Genomic DNA, 22,946 nt, shown 5'->3' on the forward strand with positions numbered 1-22,946 from the left:
GAAGGTTGTTATAACCTTTTGAAGAGACAAGCCATAAGTTCAAGTAAGTTTATTACGCTCTACTAAAAGTAGCAATAAAGGCGAATATGCTTTTCGCTGCTCAACGGTAATCATCATAATCTAAAGAAGCTTTTCGCTTTGATCGACAAAGCTACAAAGTTTAAAGCTTGTTGCTTAAAAAGTTAAATTAGTAAAGTTTTACTGTCTGATCATCATGATCGACTTGATTTACAGTGCCATTACCAAAATAAAAGATCCCAAACAACATATTATATATTTTCAGCAGTTTCTGTTGTTGTGCAGCATATGCGCATTAAATGTTATTGTCCATATTAGAATGATAAGTGGCTAAAATTGACGCGCCATCATAATTTTGCAAATTTATAAGCCTATTGTTTAAACAAAATAAATATATTCATTAGGTCTATCTTAGTTTATAGCGAAATCATTCTAATTGCATTCTGACATTAACACTGATTAATGATAACTTCGGTTCTGCAACGGACAGTTTGCATTGATGAATTGTTGTTTAGGGACCAAAAAATGGCTAGAAAACGGTCATATGAGGCCATATGAATGAAACAGTTTGCTTTGCTTTTATCTATGCTTTTAACTTTTATTTATGCTTTTATTTATAACAGCAGCAACAAAATCTATTTGGTCAGGGTGTTACCATATTGAAACACCATAAAACTAGTAGATTTATTGCAGTTTGATAAGCAATCGCAATAAGATCAACTCTTATTAGTGCGCCATATTGTATTGCTATGCCCCACTTCTAGTAAGTTTATAAGAGATGTGTTGCAGCCAACCAGTTTTATCGTGGTAATATAAGCAGCCACAATAAATTTGATTTTTAACAGTTTTATTATGGTTTTATAGCTAGCTATAAATAGTTCTTGACTTGCATCATCTTGGTATTCCGTAGCACTGTGATAAAACCAGAGGTAAACATCAAGCCGCAATAAAACCTTTATAAAACTCAAATAAAACCAAGCGGGTTTAGAATTGCTACTTGGGTTGTTAGCCTTCAGTGTGTTTCCCATGTCAGGGCGACTCTTGATGGCTTGACGATTCCTCTGCTAGAACAGCTTGAACCTCGTAGCCTCGGCGTCACAGCGCTGCAGGCAACTTGTCACAAAAGAGAGTAGGATTGGACGGTTCGCGGCGGGAAGGTCCGGTTTTACTAAAGCGGTGGCATCACCAACGAACTTAAAACAAGCTTTGTTTGTGTTAGGCAGATTGTAGGATCGTTGATAGTTTGATAGGCGGTAACCGAGAGAATCTGTCTATTGAGGATAAAGGGCCGTTTCTTCAATTACAACATCATCAATGTGCACCGCCCGACGATGAGAAGTAAGGCTTCTACGCGAGGCTGGAGGCAATGTACTACTGCTGCTCGCCACGCCACGGGAGGCTGCTCGCCATGGGAATCGTCATCGGAGATATGAACAGTAGGGAAGAAATGTATCGACTGATGATGGGACGCGAACGATAAGGGCTAACGATGTATAAACTTCGCAGCTCTCCGAAACCTGGTGATCTCAAGTACCTTTTTCTCACGCAAAGATATCCACAAATTAAGATCACCTGACCAACGTACTAGTAGCAGTATATGTACACTCAAAACTGTCCTATACCAGACACGTCAATACCGTACTCTTCAGTTGAACATTAGGTAGCTAGATAACCCGGATTCTGTCGAGAACTATGCACTAAATGAGACACTGCCTTCTTCCGAGGAGTGCTGCAAACCTCGAAGACGGTAAGGGCAGAATACTCTCGGCCATCGGAGAGATCGCTACGGCGGCAGCTGAACCGCCCTGGAGTATACAAAATGATTGGTTTGATGGGGAATGCCAACAAGCAGTGGAGAGTGAAAAAAATGCTTAGAAAGATTGTCTGAGTATTGCCACAAAGGAGAACTAACGAAGTTTTACGAGAAGGCGAACCAAACTCGTACGGGCTACTCACCGAAACCTGACATGTCTAGGGACGAGGGAAGGAATCTAACCACAAATGAACACGACAGGTGGAAGTAGTTCTTCGACGAACACCTCAATGGCGAAGTTGCAGAAGGAAGCTGGCAGCAACTGGGTCTTGGTAATAGCTTTGGCAGGAGAAGAAGTTACTGTTTTAAACAGCGCGGCATAACGCTGACAAACGTCGCCAATAAGGTACTCTCCCAGATCCTGTTACGCCGACCACCACCGACATCACAAGGTTTCGTAGGGAATTGCCAGGTGGTTTCACACAACTGCGGACCAAATTTGTACAATCCGGCAGATCTTGCAGAAATGCATGTACTATAACGTGCCCACGCATCACATCTTTATTGATTTCAAAACAGCATACAATACAGTCGATCGTGACCAGTTATGGTCGATAATCACGAATACGGATTTCCAGATCAACTGACGCGACTGATCAGAGCCTCATTGAATGATGTATTTCGTGCGCATCTCGGGGATATTCTCGAGTTTCTTCAAGAGGAAGCATGGCTGGAGATAAGGTGACAGCTTATCCTGGCACACTGTTCAATATCGCTCTTGAGGGGGTGATCCGACAAGCGGCCTTCAAAATGAGAGGCACGATTTTCACCAAGAGTAACCAACTGCTAGGCTTTGCAGATTACTTTGATACCATAACCAGAACTTTGCGACGACGGAAGCAATGGCAATCTACACCAGACTGAAAGCGAACTCTAAGAGGATTGAGCTAAAAATAACTGCGTCGAATACCAAATACATGAGAGGAAACAAACGCGTATTTCCCGCGGACGGTTACCGTTGACGACGATAAACTGGAAGTGGTAGTTATGTACGGATATTTGGGATCGCTGGTGACCGCGGACAACACTATTGAGGAGATCCAGCGGCGCATTCAAGCGGGAAATCGGGCCACCTTGGCCCTTCACAAAACGCTACAATCAAGAAGCACCGCCGTACGCAGCTGACATACATTGGCAAACGCTTTCTAGGTAATTCTAGACCCGAGAGTCAATGAGACCACAGTCGCGGTGCAAGATGATGAAACCCCGAGTGCACTAAATGACTGGTTTTCTAGGAATTGTCAGCATGCGATGGAGCATGAAAAACTATCTAAGCATTACCAGTAGGGAGAACTTGACCTAATACCGACGAGCCGGAAACTTGTAGACCACGGTTCACATCCAAAGAACTAGAACGGCTATTGCGGGCTAATGATATACGCAAGTTCTACGAGAAGGTGAACTAATCGCGAAAGGGCTACACTACACCACTAACTGACATGTGGTGGTGTACGAGGCAGAGAATCTGATCACAAACGATCGTAAGGTGGTCGATAGGTAAAACCATAGTTCTTCGACAACATCTCAATAGCGAAATTGCAGAAGGAGGCGGAAGTTAGCCCGGGAACACTCTTGGAAGAGGCATAGTCCCTCCACGACGGAGAAACGTTGGCAATTGCTCTACACCTGCTATTTTCCAATATCTGGGAAGAGGAAAAGCTACCGAAGGAGTGGATGGGAGGAATTGTTTGTATCATCTACAAAAAGGGTGACTGGCTCGACTAGTACCGCTGTATTACACTGATAAGCACTATCTGCTAAGAACTCTCTCTGATCCTGTTTATGCCGCCTGTCGTCGCTAGCAAATAGTTTCGTAAGGGAGCAAGCAGACTTCATGGGATCTCGCGCGGACCTAACTATCGGGAACACTACGTCCCCACACATCACATATTTTTTTATTTCAAGGCAGCATACGCTACAGTCGATCGAAAAAAAAGCTAGGGCCCATAATGCAAGAATACAGTTTTATGGACATCCTAACGTTGATCAGAACAACATTAGATCGAGTTATGTGTTTCGTATCTCGGGGAACGCTCAAGTCCATTCGAAACGCAGCGAGGGATGAAACAAGGTGACGGCTTAAATTGCATGACTTTAAAACCTCGCTTTTGAGATGATGATCAGACTAGCGGACGGCGAATTGAGAGGTACGATTTTTCGCAAAGGTAATAAATTTCTATACTTCGAAAACGACTTTGATATCTTCGCCAGATACTTTGCGACAGCGAGGATTGATTTGTCAGTATCCAAGGTAGGTGTATCCCTCAAAATCAATAAGTCATTTGAAACAATATTGTTCGATTCGGCTAATAATTAACACAATTTTTTACCATGACCTAGCATTTCTACGACTGAACTGTTTCATTAGTTGGAATCATGCTCTATATTATAAACGTTGAATAGGAAACAGTGTGGCTTATTTTGATTAATTAAAAAAGAAAACAAAGCCGAACCGAAAAAATCCTATTCCTAAATTGATTTTTTACTCATTCGTTATTGAAAGGGAAACTTTATTTGACATGAATCAAAAATGATCCGTCCTAAACAACATGAGAGCCGAAAAGGTTGTTGATTTATGAAAACGACTAAAGAATTTATTCTCAACATTCACGCAGAATGGCGACGCACTATGAGTAGAACCACTTATCAATCGAGTCGTAACCAGTTCCATTTAATTGTCGATCTGAACGAGTTTGTCCATTAATAAACTAAAGTAAAGCCAAACCTTATGAAAAAGCCCTTAGCACGTATCAATCAATCAGTTGATCTAGCCACAGCATTGAAATTGATGTTTGCTATTGTTGGACACTTTATGCTGAGTACCTTGTAAGGCATCAGGAAATCCACGCCATCTGACATGCAAATGACCGATCATCATAGTCGTCGTCGTCGTCGTCGTCGTCATCGTCATCATCATCGTTGTCGTGTGAACGCGGATCTCACCTGCCACCAAAACAATCGCACAGAAGAGAAAAGATGTTCGGGTCTAGTGGTAGGCCTGCAAAATCGTGACCGCCGGAGGGTGAGCATTCAAAGGCTCGTTCGTATGCCAAAGGTGTGCTCGCGTCGAACAAACTGTTTCGTTTCATACCGTTCCTCGGGAACGACACAGCATTTCGTCAAAATGTGGTACAAATGAGGCGGCTTTCGCGATGAGCCGCCTGCCGATTAATTGTCTGCCTAGCCGTTCGCTGATTGTTTCATTCCACTTCAATTAGCGACGACCTTGAGAGGGGGGCACTGCTCCATCAAAAGCGAAAGTCTACTGATGTGATATCGCGCAATCGATGTGTGTGCGTAATAGTGAGTGCAAATTGAATTAAAACTAACAAAAAGAGAGCCAAAACTTCTTTCGTCTCGGATCGAACGGGAATTTGCGAAGTTGGTGATTACTAAAGTATGCTTGGTATGCACCGAAATGGGACAGACGATATGCTGGATCGCGGGGTGAGTGAAAAGAAATGATGAATTTCTGCTGATAGTAATGCGGCCAAGCTGTACGCAAACGCGTAGAGGTAAAGAGAAAGTGGTTGAAAGCGTCAACGGCGGACCGAATGGCTGAAGCAAAACCAGCTCCAACCGACGAAGGGTTCACGTTCGACCGTTCATCAATTACGTTTTTATATAATTGCAGCAAAGAAGATACCCATGAGGGCGACAAACTACTGACCTGGTCAACTATTTTCTTAGTATGTAAGCAAGCACGAGAAGCGAGCATATTTGTGTAGACAATCGGATTAGTCGTCATTTGTCGTGTGGGTTCAACAACCTCCGCGGATGATTCAATCCGCTTACAATGTAATCATCTGACAAAAACAGAAGAGACACTCAGGGCCGCTATTCGCCAACGCGTAACCGTCTGCAATCTAGGTCATGGAATGCAGATCCTGGTCGTAAACTACTTTGTCTCCGAGCTTAATCAGAGATGAATCACGCAAATTTCTTCATCTTAAAAGTGACATTTGGGTCGCCGGCTTCCGGTCCCAGCTCAACTGCCGTCATGTTTGACAACATCAACTGCAGCGAACGCTTTTCAAGGATGTTCGAATTGTGGCCGGCTCATGATATTGCAATAGACAGACGTCAAGGCCGTCCGGCTAATATAGAACTCACGAGCACGGCGCTTGTGAGCTTGGACTTCAAATAGTGGCCGTTTTCTTCGATTAATTAGCACTTTGCGATGCTGTATGAAGCCAGGCCACAATGTATTGCATCGGCAACCAAACAAACCGCGCACGCTGCGAAGAGGAGAAACCCAACCACAGGCAGACGCGTTACGCGAGCATAAAATTCAGTGCATAATGATCCAAGGGCACATACTCATTTGCACATGCGCTGTGGCTGGCTGGCTGGCGGGAGGAAACAGTTGCTGTAACTTGATGTGGGCCGAAGTTCTAACTAGCAATTAGATGGATGCAACAGTACCTAGTAAACTGCAGTGGTGGATCGAAAACTCGGTTCTTGCCGGTGGGAATCTAAAACACATTCCATTTTATTTGAGACTTGAAGCAAGTTTTTTCGGTAGTCGAGCAACGGTATGCTCTATCTGCATCTGAGGTCGTCTGTTCAATCTACATCAGCAGACCGTGACTTCCTGTATATGGCAAAGTCAGTGATTTTGGGTTGTTATTTTTGGGCTATAAAAGTTTTTGATTCAACAAAACTCAAATTGCTATGAGTGTTGGTTTTATGATTCAATGATTTTTAATGACCGGATGATTTAACTGACTTTTTATATGATAAATTTTCTTAATGGAACATAGGGTACGAAATGGGGAATGCAGCTAGGAAAAAGCGCCCAACATAGCTCTAGCCATCCCAAGCCCCTACCAAGCGCCTCCACATGGCCATACCTTGAAATACTTCAATTTGTATAATTGAGTAGCCAAAAAACCAATGTAGTTTCAAGCAACCATTAAACCACACGACATTATTTTCAAGTATTATATGATTTAAACTAATATTTTTGGCTAGCTATAATCTATTTTCAGAGAGCGAAATAAAGCGCTATATCCTTGGCCAATTGCAGCCTGGCTTCTGGTCTAAATGCTATTAGTTCATCCCTGAGGGTCCGGATTATCACTTAACCTTTATTAGCAAAGATACTCCCAACGCACAGTGGGCAAAATCGACCGAAAAACGGAACTTTTTTTTGCCGCTATTTTTAAGGGGTAAAAAGTAACTTTTCTTATGTAAAAAATCACGAGAAATCGATTGGTGATGGTCTCAACGCGCGGAAATGACGGGAAGTAGCCCATTTTACCCCATTCACCCCTTTTTTCTAATAGTTTTGAAAAGATCATGTGCAAAATTTCTCTAATTTGAGAGTCTATGGTTAGAAAAGAAGAAGAATGTTAGAAAAACGGTATGTGAACAATTTTCTTTTAATGCAAGATAATCTAGCAGTCTGTTTTGCCCTATTTTACTCAAGCTTTTGTACCACAGGCAAAATGTCAATTCGATACTTTCACCAGAGATTTTCAGGAAGCCATGCCTGTTGGGATATGCCTTGATTTCAAGGAATTTAATGGAATTAGGTATTTTTTCTGGATCCACTTGATTCCTTGGAATTGCCGTGTCTTGGCCCTGTCTTAGGCTTAAACGTCTTTAGTAAACTGGTCTTTCCTTATTGATAGAATTAGCTACCAGCTGATGCCTGCACAACGAGCATACAAAGAAAATCAAAACCAAACCCAAACGTGTCAAAAATCGAAACCAAAATCAAAATTGAACTACAAAAAATATCGAAAGAAAATGATTTCGAAATATAATCAAGGTACAGTGCACAGGGGCTGGTAAACGGCTGGGTAATGCGCACCATCGGTGCCTTGTGCACTGAGCATAAAATAGACCCCACAGTGGTCCACAGCCTCTTTCCTAACAACTCCTACCCCTACCTCCTCGTGGTACCAGCCGGGATACGAGCAACCTCGGTGGAAATCGAGTAACCAACCCCGGTGAAAACCAAGGTCGTATGCTGACAGGGGAGGAGGGCTCCTTCGAGCTACGTTGGCCCTCCGACGATACTGTGGGGATGATTGCGGGCTTTGCAAGCCTGAACCACTAAAAAAATCAAAGCAATGGACTCCGTAAGTAATAATAATAACTCTAATCGGAACAATCGGGAAAGACCCAGGCGACGAAAACGGACTAACGATTGGAAATTAGGAACATGGAACTGTCGGTCTCTAAATTTCCTCGGAAGTGCCCACGTGCTTTCTCAAGAAGTGAAGAGCCGCAAGTTCACCATCGTAGCGCTGCAGGAGGTATGCTAGAAAGGGACGATGGTACGTACGTATGCAGAGCTGCGGCAATACACACGAGCTGGGCACAGCTTTTATAGTGATGGGCGAGATGCAGAAGCGGGTGATCGGGTGGTGGCCGATCAACCCCCGAATTCTTCAATATAAGCATAATGAACGTGCACAGCCCTCACCTCGGAAGTACCGAGAATGATAAAGACAAATTCTACGCGCAGTTGCAGCGTGAATACGACCGCTGCCTAAGACGTGATGTCAAAATTATCATCGGGGACTGTAATGCTCAGGTTGGTTAGGAGGGGGAATTCAAACCGGTGATTGGACGGTTCAGCGCTCACTCGCAAACGAACAAAAACGGCCTAAGACCTGTCGACTTCGCCGCCTTCAAGAACATGGCCATACGTTGTACCTTTTTCCTGCATAACCTCTACCATCGGTACACCTGGAGATCACCCAACCGGACAGAATCACAAATCGACCACGTTCTGATAGATGGTCGGCACTTTTCAGACATTATCGACGTCAGAACCTATCCGGGCGCTAACATTGATTCGGATCACTACCTAGTGATAGTAAGGATACGTCAAAAACTAGCTGTTGTAAACAACATACGATACCGGCGCCCGCCATGGTATAATCTAGCGCAACTGAAGCAACCGGAGGTTGCCGAAAACTATGCGTTATCTCTCGAAACCGCGCTACCGGAAGAGAGTGAGCTGGGTGAAGCCCCTTTTGAGGACTGTTGGAATGCCGTGAAAACAGCTATTAACAGCGTAGCGGAGAACATCCTAGGCCGTGTGGCACCGAATCGACGTAACGAATGGTTTGACGAGGAATGCCAGCAGATATTGGCTGAGAAGACCGCAGCGCGGGTACAAAAGCTGCGTAGAGCCACCCGTCAGAATGTGGAGCGATACAAACAGAAGCGGAGGCAGCAAACCTGACTCTTCAAGGAGAAGAAGCGCCACCAAAAGGAGAAGGAGTGCGAAGAATTCGAACAGCTGTACCGCTTTCACGACACACGGAAGTTCTATCAGAGACTCAACGGATCTCGCAAAGGCTTCGTGCGGCGAGCCAAAATGTGCAGAGATAAAGATGGAGGTATCGTGACTGACGACCGAGCGGTGATCGAAAGGTGGAAGCTACGATGAACACCTGAATGGCGTTCAGGCGGAAGACCATGATAACGGAGGAATTGACCACATTGGTGCAGCAAGCGACGAAGATGTGCCACACCCATCGATAAGGGAAGTTAAAGATGCCATCCAGCGGCTGAAGAACAACAAAGCAGCGGGAAAGGATGTCCAAGCCGGTTGGCTGCAAATGAAGTTCATTATGAGGGCGCGTGGTACCTGCAATAACTTCTCTTTGGTTAACCAAGAAAAAACGGTACTTCCACTAGTCCTGTTTGTTACCCCAGCGGATGTTGATTGCTAAGCTGAGTAGTCAATTTTGAGTTTTGACTTCTGCAGCCATTTTGGGTACATCGGGCACTTCGAAGTCCAGGAGGGGTAATCTGTTTTTAGTTGATAAGCTGATAGTTGATAAGTGGTGGTCATAGGTGGCTTCTGTTTATTGTTGAAGTACAGGCAGTTGATAAACTTCTTCACGCTTGACTGGCATTAATGTTTTTGATTTTTGAGATACAACTTTTTAAAGAATGAAGTTGCGATAATGCGATGGAAACGGATGGTGTTTTGTTTGCCTAAAAAGCCACAAAGAGTGTTGTCAAAATATAAAAGTTTTTTGACGCTAAAGTCGGGCAAGGCCGTTGCTTCTAAATTGGTCGCTTTAGCAAATAGTTAAGTTGGACGTTTAAACCTCCGGATATTAGCTTAAAAAACAGAGTACAAATCCAACTAGATCGTAATGTGAAAAGATAAATCTTCGGGGCCGGATTTCAAAAATGGAGCCCGCCGGTCAAATTAGAGGCCTACAATTTTAAGAAGAAAAAACGAAAGTTTACGATCCCCTTTTAATTTTGAAATGCCTCGGGCCCAGATTTTCGTTTGTTGCAGAAGTTTGAACCCACACGATCTTTCTAGGACAGAATTAGTTTCGATATAATTTGTATATACTTAGTTTAATCATTGAAACAATTTGAGCTACACAATCACCGTAGATTCTGTTAAAAAAAATGTTATTTGTAGAATTGTACTAAATCAACGTAAATGATAATACCCCAATAAACAAGTAAGAAATCTGCTAATAACTCAACGGATAAGATTGTATTTCTATTATTAAAGCTATAAATTCATACAATATAAAAAGACACAAGGCGAATCCGCATATTCTCACAAGGCATATCACGAGCTGCTAGCTAGCTAGGTCTAGCATCATTTGTGCAAATGAGACATTGACTTTTGCCTGCGGACGAACAACATTAACGAGCAATTCGTGTAGCTATAAAACATTTTAGAGGGCACCTGTAGCATCCCATCTGGGCCCGAACTGTGTTCATGCTAGGAGGAGACTTCGAACTCCGTAAACAATAAACTAACCGTCAACATTTAGATTTTTCATCATATAGTAATCAAAGTCAATAAAAGCGATACATGCTTGCACAAGCGGTACAAGCCGGCTGCAAATTACGTAAATTATCCCCTGTCAAGCAACTAATCGAAATAAAAGTTCAACTCATGGGCGATCGATTAATTCGTTCAAATTGATACACGCAAACGAATATTTAAATTGCATCGAAACTCCTTCCTAAATAACCGGTCACATTGTGCGCTTCAGCGACTAGGAAGAACGCCGACCTGGCGATGCATATTTCTGCAAACCATTATAACCATTAATCAACTCTAGTGTAGGATTCGACGTGCTGTCTTATTCATCCAAGATCATGATCATTTTCAATTAGATACGTTTCGACCCAAACGACATAAGTTTGACCACTCCGATGATGAGCTTCGGAACCCTGAGAAGTGCCAGTTTTCGACAAAAAAAAAAGCTTTAACTCATGAACGCTAAAATTCCCTCAAGCGTGTTTTGAATGCTGCTGGAAGTAGCGAACCACGTGAATCATCTCGGTATGAAATGGATACGTCAACATGGTTCTGGCAGTATCGTCAATCGTAGACTTTCTGACGATGATACTTTTTGGTTTCTATTCAAACTGTTTGAGAAATACCGACGATGCTGACGTAAACGGCAACCAAACTGATTCTGCCTCGAATTCCACAGAAACATTGATCAAATTACTAGCTGTTTCACTTACATCAACGACGCGATTATTCAATCCAGTTAGGCAGGTAGGCCGCCGAAAGGCATTTCAACTTCAAATCGGAAAACAAAGCTCAGGCATGTGCGCATCTTGTAATGTGCGAAAACAGCACACCGACTACCTTAAGGTAAGTATAAGTGATTGGTACAAGTTGCGGTATTGAAAAGCGCAAGCTGCTAGGCCCATCGAGCCAAAGGAATGCCTTTTGCTTCAAAAGACCGAAAATCGACGCCGCTGCCGTCACCTTCAAGAAACGCACGCCTGCAGTGTAAAATGGTAGGTTGTGTAACAAACCAGATTTTTTTTTCGAAAATATGCGACAGCTTGATAATGTAATTTGTTAGTGTGTGCGCACGCGCGGAGGACCTCTTGTATGCTAACACTCGTGCCACAGCAGCAGCGTCTATCCATTTGCTTACAAGTGCCGCTCCAGGCACTTGCCGCCAGTAGGACGAGCGCTTCGTTAAAGTGGCCGGTATCCAATGCCCGGTGGTCAGCGAGCGAAATCAGCGTCGCACGATGATGGGTGCGGAATATAGGTTACCCGGAGGCTTTTAGACGCAGCCGGTTGATCGGTGGCAAAATGAGGTTGTTCGGAAGCTATGAACCACGGCATTAGGATGTAATTATTTTTACCCTTGGAAAAATGTTCGTGTTACCCAATTTTTAGCTTCCGCTCAGTAGAAGAAATCAGAAGGGTTGGGCTACGAACGCAACCGTGTAGCTGGCGTAGAACTACGTTAGGCTATCGATAAAACCTTGAATATTCAAGACAGCTTTTTACTCCATATTGACCTATATGTAACCAAAATAGAGTAAAGTGCGAAAAAAAAAAAACAAAAAGTATAATGATAGTATTCTGTTCCTAAGCAATCGAAACTATTATCTTTTGATTTTTATCATAAAATCATAAGCTTTCATATTTTAGAACACATAGTAAAAATTCATTTTACGGTATTTTTAGGCAGGTGAGCTATTTTATGAATCCAAAAATGAATATTTTATACCAGTGCCAAATCGCAATGTGAAAAATCCAGGAGAAAATTCAAATCTTCAAAATAGTGTATTATTGGCCATAATAAGTGCCATTAATTGATGTGGATTTACTAAAACTCATAAAATTCTACTGTACATTAGGCGTACATTTGTCGGCACTGACAGCTATCAAAAAGCAAACTTGTTCAGATGCCATTTAATTTTGTACCGCGCTGCCGGAACATGTTCTCTCTTGTCTGCTCACTTATTCCTGTACCGCGGCTGCAGCCGTCAAGGCACGAAAATTGATTCACATTAGTCAGTTCGTGAGGGCATATTTATGTGGCCTATTTGGAGCGTTATACTTACTTTTTTTGTACGCGAAGGGCATCAGGTTAAAAGGCCACTGCAACAGTCTTAATGATCGTCTTTTGTGGCAGGCCCCGATTGCTGTACGCAGTTATACTTACTTACTTTGGTCGCAACGGTCCGTTACCGATCCTGCGCCGAACGAATTATGGTCCTCCAGTACCGTCGGTCCTGGGCTGCCGTTCTCCAATCCCCACGATCACCAGCTGAACGTACATCGTCTTCGACAGCACACACCCACCGGGTGCGGAGTCTGCTTCGAAGTCTACGGCCTCTTCCTGGTTCTCTGCTGAAAATAGTTTTGGCTACTCTTTCATCGGGCATTCTGGCCACGTGTCCAGCCCACTGCAGCCTGCCACCTTGTACTACCTTCACTATATCAGCATATTTGTATACTTGGTACAGCTCGTGATTCATGCGTCTGCGCCACACTCCATTTTCCATTTAACCACCAAGTATAGATCGCAGAATTTCACGCTCAAAAACCCCAAGCACTCGCCGATCAGCTTCCTTTAGCGTCCATGATTCGTGTCCGTAAAGGGCCACCGGGAGGATTAGTGTTCTGTAGAGCGCCAGTTTTGTGCGAATTTGCAAACTGCGGGACTTCAGCTGGCTACGTAATCCGTAGAAAGCCCGATTCGCGGCTGCAACTCGTCGTTTCACTTCGCGGCTTAAATCGTTGTCACATGTCACGAGTGTACCAAGGTATATAAATTCCTCCACTACTTCATATCGTACCCCATCTAACTCCACCTCGGTACCAACACCACTTGGGCTCCCACGTTCCCTACCAGCAACCATGTACTTCGTTTTGGCGGTGTTAATGGTAAGTCCTAATCTCGCCGCTTCCCTTTTAATGGGCCTGAAGGCCTCTTCCACTGCTCTACGGTTGATTCCGACGATATCAACGTCATTCGCAAAACCAAGAAGCATGTGAGATTTCGTGATGATAGTTCCATTCCTTTCCACGTTTGCCTTTCGTAATGCACCTTCCAAGGCAATGTTGAATAGCAGGTTAGAGAGTGCATCCCCTTGCATCAGTTCATCCAACGTCACGAAAGCAGCTGAGGTCTCATCCGCTATTCTAGCGCATGATTTGGATCCGTCCAGCGTCGCACGAATCAGCGTAACTAGTTTCGTCGGAAAACCATGTTCTAGCGTTATCTGCTACAGCTCATTTCGTTTAACTGAATCGTACGCCGCTTTAAAGTTCACAAATAGATGGTGTGTCTGCAAGTTGTACTCCCGGAACTTGTCTAGTAACTGACGCAGGGTAAACATCTGATCCGTCGTGGAGCGACCATCCCGAAAACCAACTTGGTACTCGCCGACGAAGGACTTCGGTAACGGTCTCAGTCTGCAGAACAGGATACGAGAAAGCACCTTGTAGGCAGAATTGAGCAATGTAATTCCTCGATAGTTTTTACACTCCAGTCGATGTCCCTTTTTGAAAATTGGGCAAATGAGGCCATCCAACCACTCCTCCGGCATTTGTTCTTCCTCTCAGATCCTGATAATGATCCGGTGGATTGCTTCGTACAGCCGCTCGCTCCCCGCTTTTAGAAGTTCAGCCGGAATACCGTGCTTCCCAGCAGCCTTACCGTTTTTCAGCTCATTGATTGCCTTTTTAACCTCCTCCTGTGTTGGTGGCTCCACAGCTTGACCATCGCTTACAATTTCTATCCTGTCCCTGCTGACCTCCGCATTTACCTCTCCATTCAATAGTGTCTGAAAGTGCTCCTTCCACCTGGCTGCTACCGCTTTTTTGTCGGTAAGCAGGTTGCCAGCACTATCATTGCACATCACAGGCATGGCAAAATTCCTGCATCTCACCGTTTTATAGAAACTTCGTGTGTCGTTGCTGGCGTATCGTTCCTCTGCGCCGGCGAGCACGTGCTTCTCGTACTCGCGTTTCTTTAGACGATGGATTCTTTTTTCCGCAGCTCTAGTCTCTCTGTACCTCTCTCTGTTTTGACGCGATGCCGCAGTGAGCATGCGACTCCTGGCCTGATTCTTTTCATCTGTCACTCTCTGGCATTCGGTATCAAACCAGTGTTACGCTGTCCTCCACGCGTCGTGCCTACCACCTCTCTCGCAGCTGCTTCGATGGCACCATGGATGTTCCTCCACAGCCCATTTATATCTGCTCCTTCTACCTGCTGTTCTGCGATTCGCTGGTCAAGCTTCCTGGCGTACTCCACTGCTACGCCGTCCACCGTTAACCGCTGGATGTTGAAACGCAGCGTCCTCTCAGTGCGTTGCGAGCTTTCGCCGTGTTCGACAGCCTTGCGCGAATCTTACTCACTACGAGATAGTGGTCAGAGTCGATATTTGGTCTCCGAAAAGACCGTAAGTCGATAACATTCGAAACCCGTCAATCAAGACATGATCGATCTAAAAGCTAAATTCTCCATTGAGATGCCTCCAGGTGTGTTGCCGAATATTCAAACGTGGAAAGTAGGTGCTACAGATGGCCATTCCTCTGGCCGCGACAAAATTTATGAGCCTCAGACCGTTATCATTGGTCGACAGATAAAGGCTATGTCTTCCAATAACTGGACGGAGGAATTCCTCCCTCCCGATCTGCGCGTTTGCATCTCCCATGATGATTTTCACGTCGTGTTTTGGGCACTCTCCATAGGTCCTCCCAAGCCTGTCGTAAAACTTATCCTTAGTATCATCGGGTTTATCATTTGTCGGTGCGTATAAGTTGATTAGGCTATAGTTGTGGAATCTGCCCTTAATCCTCAACACGCATATACGGTCATCTACGGGCCTCCATCGGAAAACTCGTTGCTTTCCCAACACTACGAAACCGACACTATGTTCTGCTTTTTTACCACCACTGTAGTAGATGTGGTACATAAAAGAAGTGCCTGCAATAGAGTCTACTACGGAACTCCCTTTCTCCGGAATTTGACCACCTGAATGGTCCTGAATAGCAGCGATCTCCACTCCGAGTTGATGCAGCTCTCGAGCAAGCAAGCCAGCTCGTGCCGGTTCATGGAGAGTTCGGACATTTCAGGTACCAAGTTTCCAATCGTTATCCCTTAATCGTTTCCTTGTCCCTTGCCGTGTCCTATACCGATTGTTCCGTCCCGAATTTCTTTCTTCGTTGTTCGTGGTAATTGAGTTTTCGGTATACTACCTCACCGGGGTCGCGATACCTACATCCCGCTGATGGGTCTGCCATCTTAGGTATAGCTTGCGGGATACAGCATTTCATATTCAGCCGCCCGTTTCGAGACAGACGCGTTATGTTTGGAGCGTTATGTAGAAGGCAAAAACACGATCGACAGTGAAGCTAGTACAATAAATTTCCAAGCGACGATATCTAATTCGGATTACCACTATACAGCGGTGCCGAATCGCAAAAACGCGATCATTAGCTATTGCGCCAAAATGTGTAATTTTTCTAGGGTCTTTGGAAGTTTATTATTGAAATATAGCGCATCATACTAGTGCGACAGTGAACCCGTTCATTGAGGCGATACAAACTTTTGTTTTTTTAAATGCGTTCAAAAGATTCTTTCTTCAGAAAAGTTATAGAACGCACTAAAACGAGCAGCTTTGCAGAATGAAAAAAAACTGTCATTCTCTTATTAATAATATTACATGTTTACAAAGAGCACCTAAAATCAGTTCTGCTTGACAACAATTTTTTGATTGATTTTGATTTTGAGTAATGAAAAATTGAGTTTAGAAAAAAATTCACACTAACAGATTTTTTTTCTATTTCGGCCTACTTAGGACAAACTAAACAACTTCTAGAGGAAAGTACTATATTTTGTCTATAAATTTTAACCACGAAATCTCCAAAAAAAAACTCGACAAAACTTTTTTAATTCAATAAATATGCAACCTAAAATCTGACTGAAAGTCAATCTGGACGCCCCCTGGTGTGTCTCCGGTACATCTGATATGTGGTAGGAACTGGAACCATTTGGGCATAATGTTTATGAACAACAATCAGTGCAGGTTTTGTCAAGATATTCCACCCCGTTGCGGAGCAGTATAGAATGGAACTAGAACGACGTAAAAAAATCTTGCATAAACAATTGGAATGGAATTGGAAAATGCAGAGTGGTCTGGATCAAACGTGGCTAAAATGCTAAAAATGCCAAAATCAACAGTCTGTAATGCATGTATGTTATGAAGCATTATAAGAAGAAGAAACCTGTGGAAAGGCGACAAATAACTTTCATGAAAACCGGAACTAGGGACTAAAAGCTGCGGGGGAAGATATTGAGGTGCGTTAAGTCTAATCATGGCATCTCTATCCGGGATATGATCGCTCGAGAAAGCTGTAGGTCTTACAGTGCCAGTATACGTCCGAATCGGCACTTGAAGCAGAATTTAGTAGCCAAGAAGCGTGCTAGCTGTTTGAATCCAATCCAGCTGTTGAATTTCTCTAAAGACGCTACCTTTGAAAAATTACGCATTTTTTTAGCAATTCGTGTAAAAAAAGACATGAATGCATCAGGGTCAGCATAATTTCGAGTTAAACTTTCACGAACAACGGATGTTTGGTCATTAAAGCTCCAGTATCTAATCTATTATCGCTTATTTCAGTGTTTATTGGGCTTTATTTTGTGCTTGCTAACGCTGCTGAGCACTTGCTACTACTACTGTGTATAAGTACTGTGTATAAATACTGTTACCCTGTGCTTTGAGCTTCTAGAAGTGCGAATTTGATGTTCAATTTGCAGTGAGTCGTACGCTCAACCTGGTGCCGGTAGCGTAAGAGAGATGCACGAAGCGCTTCCCAGCGTGTGCAACAGTTAAATAGTTTTTTCGCTTTTGTGCTGGTGGGTGTATTTGAAGCACGCGTGCAGGGCGCTATATCTCTGCATATTAGTGTTGATAGGAGGAAATGCTAATCAACTTAGGGACTATATTGGCACACTTCAATGTGCCTGATTTTTAATTTCAGATATAATAAATTTAAGTTTGCCACGTGGTTTTCAAGCCACCGTAAATCTCGCATGTGTATAATATTTCTCGATATAAATTTTCAAACTATGGTTCATTATGTAGTATCATTACCATTATATTTCATTTATAAAAAAGTTGTATTTTTGATCTTAATTTTCTTAATTACTGGCAGTACACGAAAATTTCCGAATATCCAGGTTGGTCTCATACAACCGGTGCTTACAAACTGAGAATCTTTTCGTATGGTAATTTAGCATCGTTTGCTTTCGTGTCTCGCTCATTGCTTTTTTCTGACAGCGGTTATTTTAGAACGCCATTTTGAATTCATTTGAGCACACTTAGCAATGGTGCGTTTACAAACCGGAACTTTTATTGAAATCGTATAAACGTTCATTTGAATCGTAAAATCGGTTACCTAGGAACATCGCGCGTTATTTCTATCATGTGATTATCAAAAACTTAATACCTTTTATACAGCTTAGGGAGAAGTCAGAGTCTTTAAGCAAGTTCTATGATCAAAGGATGCCCAAATGGTATTTCGCGCAGTCAATGTTTTTGATGAATTGCCAAATAGACACGTTTGTCTCAGGGTAGCTTTCGTGTACAGCAACAAAGGTCTATCGGTATTTAATAACTGACCGCGCGTGATTTCGAACGAATCGCATATGTTGATAGTACATAACTTTCGGTGCGGTAAATCGATTTTTCAAAGTTTTTTTCGGTATGTCGGATCTCAACTACCTGTTTCGCAATGGCCACGTAACCAAAAACGTCCTCAAACCGTACGCGAACTCGAATGACAGTGATCGCACCACCTGCCTCGGTGGATCCAGATCAATTCCTTTCTACTCCTCCTTCCTGTGACACTTGTGGATGATGCAGAGGATTCCTCGGTCTCTAGTAGCAGCAAGTGTCGGACTAACATTCCTTTCCCTCCCAAATTGACCTGCATGGGCGTGGCCAGCTTTGCTATTGATCATCATAAAGAATTAGATCACCAGAAAATGCACACTGAGAATGATCTGCTACCTCCTAGTCCCAAGCATCATTTTGATGGTTCTTTGTGCAATCTCAGTTGATCTAGATCAATCACGGGCAACTCAGTATCTGATGACCTGATTGAAATACCTGCCCTGCCTTGCCTAGAGACGATGTTTGTACAACTCAACAAATTTCGTGAATTAAATATTGTATTGAAGGATCAAAGCTAAGTGGAAGTGATCAGAATCCGAAAACAACGAAAACGTGGAGCAATAGCTTGGGAAGAACTTTGTCTAACATCAGCGACCACAGCAATGGAAAAAGAACTCTTTCTTTAGGCCATCCTTAGATCACCGAAATCGTGATTGATGTATCTTCTAATGATGCTAAGACTTCTCTACTCGAAAGCATTTGTTGATTAGCTTTTTGAGGAGAGCCGTATTGATTGAAGCGAAGAAACTATTATCGAAAGGCCCTTTTCAAGGCCTAGAAAAGCACAAGGGGCCGTCTCTTAATATTTGAGCGACTTTTTAATCATCATCAGTAAGCAATGAAGCGCAGTTTCCACAGGTTTACCATGTTCGTTAGGAATTTGTATGCATGCCGACTATCAAACAAAACGGCGTCCTCCAAATCTGATTGCTCAAGTGATTGTCTCCATCAAGTTTTACGAGTCATGATCATATTGATAAATTGCAAGTAATACGACTGACAATCTTCATGACAACGTCTAATATTCATTTCTCGCGTTCACAAAGTCTCAGAGCCCCCAGCCATCAAAATACATCCACCGAATTCGAAACAAGACTCCGTAAAACCTATCGCATAACTTGTTAAGGACGAAGTAGTCTGAAAAAACCTGAATTGATACAATAATCGATAAAATTCCATAGAGAATTCCGCATTAATTGTACGGTCATACCGCCTTGAACAAACTCCAGTTTTCGGTCTCCTCCATGTAGATACCACAGCATTGACAAGGAAATTTACTGCTTTGTTACACGCTGTCCCACAGCGCAAATGCGAAGACCCCAGGCTCCTGGTCATCACAAAACATGTTTGAGTTCTAAATATTTCATACAATGAAAATAAAAATAGACGTAAAGCTCAGTATAAATTGACCCATAATACACAGAAATTTATAAGTGATCTACCGCACTATTATAACTTTCCACCGGAACTTGTAGCACGGAAATCAATCAGGCAATGTCAAAGGAATAAGCTGCAATTAGTAAAATTGCATCAAACCGGTAATCAATCTGCTGACACTCACTTACTGATTTTTAATTAATTTTTGCCGATAAATTTATGCTGGTGAGACATTTCATCAATGTTACTGGAATCAGTTGAACAGCAGCAACCAAATTTGGATAACAATTGAATTGAATTAATATAGATTTAACATCCAACTTTCAAATCAAATGTCCGATAAAATATAAAAATTCGAGACAAACATTACAATCATGCTCGTGGAAAATGTTTCTCCCGATAATTTTTATGTTATTTTCGATTTCGAGAAACTAAAAATCGTCATAATTCCTCCTGGTACCACTGGCAGTGTGTTGACGTTGACGTGCACTGATCATCGGCTCTCTTTTCGGTAGGCTTTCCCCGTTCGTCAATGAAAATGTGACATTTTTATGAAGTTTTGTGCGTACCGTATGGTTATGGATGCGTGCGTGCCTGTCATAACGTAACAAAACCGGATCTTGATTCAGCACTAGAAACTCCCACATAAAAACCCACCACCGCACCGTTGCAAGCGTCACATGCGAGCGTAAGGAATGTATGTAGCTCAGGAATTTGAGTTAAACCATTACAAAGACCTTGACATCACCAGCTCGCAGGGCAGACAAATAAAAACAAGCGATTTGACGCAATCATCTGGGCACGTTGCAGGTCGCAGATTTATGCTCACTACACCTAACGTAAAGGCTTACCTTTTTGTGGTTCCATATTACGTTGACACTAGGTTTACCCCGCCGCGCAAAGGACTGATCGATGACGTCGTCGTGTACCAGGCTGGCGGTGTGAATCATCTCTGCAATCATGGCGATCTGTCGTTGGGCGTGCACTACATTGCTGCTGGATACGGGGATTACATGCAAAAGAAAAATGGAATTATTCTGATTAGATAATACACAAAACCAGCGGACGACATAGAAAATTTATTTAGTTTGAAACCTTCAAACTAAACTGGACCTATTCAACGAGCAGAAATGCAGATTATGATGTATTTAATTTTGCGTCAATACCCCAGCGGAACATTTGCGTCAGCCTGGTGACATAAATGTCAAAGATCAGTTGCGCTGTTTCCAGCGATACTCGTGACACAAAAACATCCTCATTTCCTTTCGAATTTTAAAAACAAACCCATTTCGTGTTATACGAATGCGATTCCGCATACCTCGCCCACAATCTACAAGCAACAATCCCAAAACATGTTTTATCCTTTCAAGATCATGGCCAGCGCTAAGCGCTTCTGAGCCAGTTCCAATTCCCGTCCTGATGAACATTGACGTCAAATTGACCCCACAATGGCTTTGACTCATGCATCAGAAGGAAGTCATGTGAACAGAAAACGGGTTCCCACACGCCAGTGTGGGTATTGATAACGTAGTAGAACTCTGAGATGATCAGGTCGTTGAACGATGAAACCAAAAAGGAATTGCTTGACGTCAAACGGTTGTGGTCAACGGAATTACTGAACGTCCTTCAACCGTACGACAGTGCACAGAGGATTGCATTGTGGTATCGATGCAATTTAGTGAGCACCTGAGCGGGCAGGAAAAATGAATAATAAAAGCAACGATGTTTCTTAGCACCGCCATAGTCTAGGATCCGAGAATAAGTGATCTTAAATTACAGAATGAGGCAGTTTAAAAACGCGAACGGGCTCGCCTAGATAATTGGATACCGGTGAGGATCGGAAAACCCACCTGACGGAATTCGCAATCGATCAGACCAGTTCAAAACCTGTCCGTCGCACATACTATTATCAAGCTGGATGATGGACTTGGTTATGCTAGAAACAATCCAAACCCGGATATTGATCGCTCATAAGATAGATTTAGCCAATCCCGCATATTTAAACATACAGATTACAACCACTCCGGAGTTGATGCATAAAAATAGTTTCGCAGTAACATTTTTGCCAAGTGCTGAAACATTTTTGCTTCGCAAAAGGCAATTTTTAATTCTTGCTTTCACCATTAAAAACAGATTCAGAACTTTGATTTTATCAGAAGAGAAACAAACGTGCAAAAGATTCAACATTTTTCCTAGATGACAAACCGGTCACAGGCCCTTAAGAAATCCCCTGTCATTCTTACTGGCGACCAATGAATGACAAGAATAAATAAAACAAACTCTACAAAATGTGTGAAAACAAGTTTGATCTAGACCAGAACATCGTTTACTTTAAGTGAGGAGGGGATTTCCCAGTCAGATCTTACCATAACCGAGTTCAAGGTTATTTTTGCATACGATCGGACGTCGTGCAATGGTTACCGTGGTACCAAGAGGACTCATTCAAGAACGTGATACCACCGAACATTAACTGCACGCCTTACTCCATCCCATCTAGGATGGTCTCGGAAAGTTCCCACTACAACTGGACCGGAATGATGATAATGCAATTGTTTATTCACAAAGGAAACCCACAGCTTTTGCATTTTATTATTTTATTTTTCAGCTGCAGACAATTCTAGCAATCCCCAAGAGGTATCTGCATCGTTTATCAGCAGCAGATCTGAGATCCCTAATTATGGTTACTTCTCAAGCAAACTATAAAGACTGGCTACCATTTTTTAACGCACATAAAAACCACGGGATGAAAAGACTACCACAGGACAAAGGATGCTTGGTGCTCTTATCGCTAGACAGGTAACCTTGAACAGTGTACCATTATTGCTAACTAGGAAGAGATAAAAACCTACCTGGTCTCGTTGTGCATGTGATAGTTCAGCGCCTTGGCCATCAGCATCGCGACCATCGGCCGAATCGCTTTTCCCTGACCGTCGAAGTAATACACGGCGATTTTTTTCAGCTCTTGGTGGTTGGTGGCACGATTTATTTCCTGTAAAATAGTAAAAGAAAACAGATATAAGAATATTTTTTAGTGTATAACATAAAAAAAACTGGCAGAAATCTTGTACTGCCGTGAATCCCATAACAGTCCCATTTTATATGGAGTTTCCTATATAAATGGGACTGTTGTGCGATTCACGGCAGTGTACCCTCCCGAAGAACAGAAATTTTAACTTTTTCAGCCCATAAAATAAACAAACAGAAACTTTTAGTCTTTCGGAAAATCTTAAACACAAAAATTAATGGGAAAACTTCACTGAAGGCTGGAATTTCAGTCTAG

The 22,946-nt window shown here is 42.9% G+C and overlaps 1 protein-coding gene across 3 annotated transcripts in view; it reads right to left on the bottom strand.

Annotated features, from left to right (window-relative positions):
• The window catches only part of LOC128733189 (all trans-polyprenyl-diphosphate synthase PDSS1), a 206,348-nt gene that overhangs the window by 41,824 nt on the left and 141,578 nt on the right, over window positions 1-22,946 (bottom strand). For all 3 annotated transcript variants that reach the window (XM_053826864.1, XM_053826865.1, XM_053826863.1), the window contains exons 4-5: window positions 22,516-22,655; window positions 20,518-20,662 (exon numbers count right to left, since the gene is read on the bottom strand). In XM_053826864.1, the coding sequence (XP_053682839.1) occupies window positions 20,518-20,662; window positions 22,516-22,655 (285 nt within the window). The remainder of the gene's footprint in view (window positions 1-20,517; window positions 20,663-22,515; window positions 22,656-22,946) is intronic.

Source organism: Sabethes cyaneus, chromosome 1 (genome assembly GCF_943734655.1).
Source record: "Sabethes cyaneus chromosome 1, idSabCyanKW18_F2, whole genome shotgun sequence".
Taxonomy (NCBI): domain Eukaryota; kingdom Metazoa; phylum Arthropoda; class Insecta; order Diptera; family Culicidae; genus Sabethes; species Sabethes cyaneus.